A 5,055-nucleotide genomic window follows, 5' to 3' on the forward strand; every position below is an offset into this window, starting at 1 on the left:
CCACAAAAGTTGTACTATAAGGGTGATGTATGTGAGGAATTTAGATGGTGCAAGGGTAATGCCGAGAAAAATGTCCTTTCGGGTTATAATGTCATGGAGACGAGAGCATGTTGAAGCAAGAGTTGAAGGAGCTCAAGAGAAGAATAGTGAAGCAGCAAAAGATAGTAAACGCAACAATTAAAATAGTCGTTGCAATTTCTAGGTATATGGTGAAATATCTTTTAATCTAATGGTATATGGTGAAATAACTTTATAAATATGGGTATATGGTGAATTAGTAAAATACTCCAAACGGTAGACTAACGGTAGTTACCAAAAAAGGTATTTTGTGGTATTGCACAGGAACTCAATGGTAAATGGTAAATTAGAAAGTTTTTGGTAGCATATGATGAATTAAGTTAAAACTTAGTGGTATATGGTAAAAATTCCGTAATTAATACTTGTGATAGAATTCAGCAAATTATTTCATAAGAATTTCTATTAATGTTCAATCAATAATATAAGTTGATTAGATGAATACGTACTCCATAACATTATTGTTCATATTGTTTTATGAGGTTTGACTACACAAAAGGGTTTTCAAGCAGCTATTTTTATTTGTAGTTTGAAAACAGTCCAATCAAGTTGTTATTGTTGAAATGTTGACTATCAACATTCATTCTTCTTAATTACATGTATTATCCCAATTTGGAAGCCACCCAATGATACGCTACTAATCTTGAATTAGGTTAGCTCTAGGCCGTTATCATAACTAAAACTATTTTATTTAGACTATTCATTTCATACGGCGGTGCCGGCGGAGTATGTGATCTGATCATCATTTATATCATTGCTTAGCTTATTTCAAAGTGAAAAAATAAAACTACAAAATGTGTTCAAAAAAATGAAACAATACTTTGATAGAAGAGTGTTTCAGGATTTACTCATGGAGATTAATTGATAGAGGTGAACCAAGTAGCGGATTTCAGGATTAGTTTCAAAATGATTTCAAGCACATGTGGATCTTCGCTTACTTTTTCTTGCTGATGGATTATTGTTTTCTCTCCCTTATCATCCATTAGGATGCTTCAAGTTATCCATAATGTTAAAAAACAAAAATAAAATCAATTGAGGCAGTGGAACTGTAGAAGTACGTAGTGGTCTTTATTTTTTAAGCTTTGTATATAGGGTGAACATTTAATAATAGTGAACCATTAATTCTTGCATTACAATTAAGGATTTCACAACAAAATAATAGCTCATATTCTCCATCACACAAGTACACAACTAAAAAAACAACAAATAAAACATTTACTAATACAACGTCACCAACACGAGTAGCAAATTAGTAACAAGTGTAACATTTGTTTAAGCCTTTAAAATGTCATATTCTAGTTTAACAAAAGTACTAATTATAGTGTCACATAATATAATACTCCTTAATAATAATATAAATAATTAAATAATAATATATTAAAGTGAGGTTCCATTATGAAAACTTGAAGCAAAGCCAATTAATCCCCTTTAATAATAAAATATTATATCCTCCATTTTCACCTCCTCAAAAGCACGAAAAGTTTCATACCGCCATACCTTCTCAGTCAAGAAAGCATTTTTCTTTTCTGTATATTTAACACCCCATTGAACCTCCTTCAACTTTCTCTCTCCTCTTTATTGAACTTCATCTTCTTTGAATTTCTCCCAAAAAAATTTCAATTCAAACACCCTTTTCCTCAATTCATAAACCCCCATAATTTCCTGTTTCTTACACCAACTTTTTTCATTCAGACATTTCATCAAACACTTGGTAGACAGCCCACTTTTCTCAAATCTGGGCTTAAAAATGCTGGAGCTCCAAGTAGACACCACAAAATCCGAACCCGAACCCGCATCCACCAGCTCCGGCGGAGGAAACAGTAATAGTGGCGGCGGAAGACGGCCCAGAGGCCGGCCCGCGGGCTCAAAAAACAAGCCCAAACCACCCATTATCATAACCCGAGACAGCCCAAATGCTCTAAGATCCCACGTTCTAGAAGTTTCTCCGGGTTCGGATGTGGTAGAATCCGTGACCCATTTCGCAACCCGAAGAGGAAGAGGAGTTTGCGTGTTTTCCGGCACCGGAGCTGTCACCAATGTCAATCTCCGGCAACCAGCGGCGCCGGCGGGAAGTGTGATGACATTACATGGAAGGTTCGAGATTCTTTCGATTACCGGGACCGCTTTACCACCGCCTGCCCCACCGGGGCAGGCGGGCTGACCATATTTTTGGCGGGCGGGCAGGGGCAGGTGGTGGGCGGAAGTGTGGTGGGCCCGTTAATGGCTTCCGGGCCGGTTGTTTTAATGGCGGCTTCTTTTGCTAATGCTGTTTTTGATAGGTTACCATTGGAAGAAGGGGAGGAAAGAGAAATCGGAAATAATACTAATACTACTACTAATAATAGTAATAGTAATCCGGTGGCGCAATTGCAGCCACCGCTGCAACAAGTGCACCATCAGCAGCAGCCGACGGCTTCGCAGTCGTCGGGTGTTACGGGGAGTGTGGGACCCCTAGAAGGAGGAGGGAACTTCTCGAGTTTCGGTGGCGGGGGTGGTGGTGGAGATGGACAAGGTGGGAATGATGTATTTGGATGGAGGTCACAGTTTTAGGTTAATCGTGTTTTTGAGTTTCTAAGGTATTTAGCCGGATATTGATAGTCAAAGGTAAGTGTCGAAGGTGGTGGAAGTGATGGTGAGCTCCCAAGCTGAGGTACAAATTTTGTGTACAAAAATGAATGATCAAAAACTTGTGCAATCTGTAGAACTAAGAAATAGTCACTCTCCATTTTTTTTTTTCTTTGAGCCTTTTAATTTTCATGGAATTGTATTTTGCACAATTGCATGTAGTGAGGAGTGACTTTAATTTGGGGTGTTACTTTTATAATTATTATTATTTATTTTCGACTAATTTGTAGATTTTTTTTCTAATGAATTATGAAAATTTGTTGATCATGCAAAGGTTTGGCCACTACGTATATTTTTTTGTAACTAATACACGAATTATATAATACAATCTCCTTAAATTCTAACTATATATAAATACTTTCTAGGTTCTACTATAGTTGTTTACTGGATCAATGAATAGGAGACATTATTTCCAACGGTTGGGCCAATATGTATTATAGAACTCAGAATCAAACAAACAATGTTTTTGTCATTAATTCATTAACTAATTTAAGATGTTTCTTCTATGTAGACATTTTATGTCAATTTGAGTTCATTTATTGATTTTCTTGCCCATAGTAATATTGAATACACTTGTATAAATAGATGTCTCCCAGACATTATTAGTGTTTTGAGTTTTGTAGTATAGTTTTTTTAAGCTAAGTAGAAGGTTTTGTCTTGTGTGTTTTGTTGCATTGTATTGCTGTTTTAGTTATATGAATCTTGTAAAAAAAAAAAAAAAAAAAAAAAAAAAAAAAAAAAGATGATTTTGCTTGCATTATGCTTTATCTGCATTTATTTTATTTGTTACTAATCTTCTATCTTGTGTGTCGTGATATGATTCATATAACGTGATTTTTCGAATCAAGTTCTTGGTTAGATTGATAATAATTTGTTTAGTTAAGGAATTTAAAGTATAAAACCCTTAATTGATGACCTCAAATTCATGTTTTATCAACTTAAGTTGTTGGCTATGTTACTTATGTAGATGTTTTGAATTACTTATTTTAGTTCAAAGGATGAATCATTTCTACCCTCAAAATTAAACATGATTAATTGAATTCTTTTAAGTCTACTACGGAGTATAAGATTTTGTTTCGGATTTAGATGCTTTGCAATTTTGCATCACTCTAGTATTTTAAGTGTTGTCTTGTTTTCAAGCCATTCTACCATAAAAAATGCTAACTTGTAATTTTAAGAAATTCCTGTTTGCAAAGAAATACAAGCACCTTACAATATCAATCATCATTCTACAATGATGTGACAACAATCTAAAAAGAAAAGCATCGAGATCACTTAAACAATAGCCTCTCTCAAATTTATGCATAGATGAATTGGACAGAATTTCCTACAGCTAAAGATACTCTCATTTTCCTGTCTAAACATTCTGAAAGAGATAGGTTCTATTATTTCCTGTCATAATCAATTTCTTTTCTCTTTCTTTCATGTCAAGGGAAGTAAAATTCATTTTCCATGTTCTAATGATGAATTACCTCTTCTTTGCCTTTCTTTACTTATAGACTAATACATATAGTTCAATAAGGTCCCTTTACATACATTTTTTTATTTTTTTAACATACACTACCTCTAAATAGAAGGAGATTGTTTCAATAGTAATAATATACAAATTGTTATAATTTAAAATTTAATATACAGTAATCAGTAGCGTTTCCAGGAATTTGTATCAACTATCAAATTAGTAAGAGCAAATAAAAAGGGAAATAAAACGGTGTTGGGGGTTTCGATCCCGCGACCACTGTTAAAAAGTACAAAGCACCCACCACTTGGCTGCAGGAGATAACACTATAATTATGCGTATAATATAATGATGTATATAACTAGTTTTTGTTTTTAGGTGAACTGATAAGAATTTTTTCAAATTCAGTATGGGTTCAGCAGAACCCACTGAACCCATACTGAAGCCGTCACTGACAGTAATACACTAATATAATACTCTTTTTTGTTGATGATTTAGAGTGTTGTATGGTGCGCGCTCGTGCCCATGTTAAGCGCGGCCGCGCCAGGTAGGCGCGACCGCGATGAGAGCACGCCTAATCCGCGCACCTCTCTAGTAATCAACATGTTGGATGAAAGTGGGGTGGCGCGCCCACGCTGTTGGTGGCGCGCCCGCGCTGCAGACCTCGCTAAGACCGCGCCCCTCACTGACTTCAAGTTCATTTCGCAGGAATTTTGGGAGGAGCGCCCGCGCCGACAAGTGGCGCGCCCGCACTGCCAGGATGAACATGAGAATGAAACCTTGGAATCTGTTGGGAGAGATCGAAGTGGGACAACGACGATTTCATATGTCGTGGTCACATATTGAATGGGATGGAGGATGATCTTTTTGATGTCTACCAAAATGTAGAATCAGCCAAG

General features: G+C 36.0%; 1 protein-coding gene across 1 annotated transcript; it reads left to right on the forward strand.

Annotated features, from left to right (window-relative positions):
• Positions 1 to 1,079: 1,079 nt before the first annotated feature.
• LOC110715257 (AT-hook motif nuclear-localized protein 25-like) lies at positions 1,080 to 3,401 on the forward strand. The gene is given in 2 exon segments (XM_021893822.1): positions 1,080 to 2,222; positions 2,225 to 3,401. Coding segments are annotated over 2 exon segments (801 nt in total). The 5' UTR covers positions 1,080 to 1,822; the 3' UTR covers positions 2,626 to 3,401.
• Positions 3,402 to 5,055: the final 1,654 nt, after the last annotated feature.

The sequence above is a fragment of the Chenopodium quinoa genome, unplaced genomic scaffold, assembly GCF_001683475.1.
Source record: "Chenopodium quinoa cultivar QQ74 unplaced genomic scaffold, ASM168347v1, whole genome shotgun sequence".
Lineage (NCBI taxonomy): Eukaryota > Viridiplantae > Streptophyta > Magnoliopsida > Caryophyllales > Amaranthaceae > Chenopodium > Chenopodium quinoa.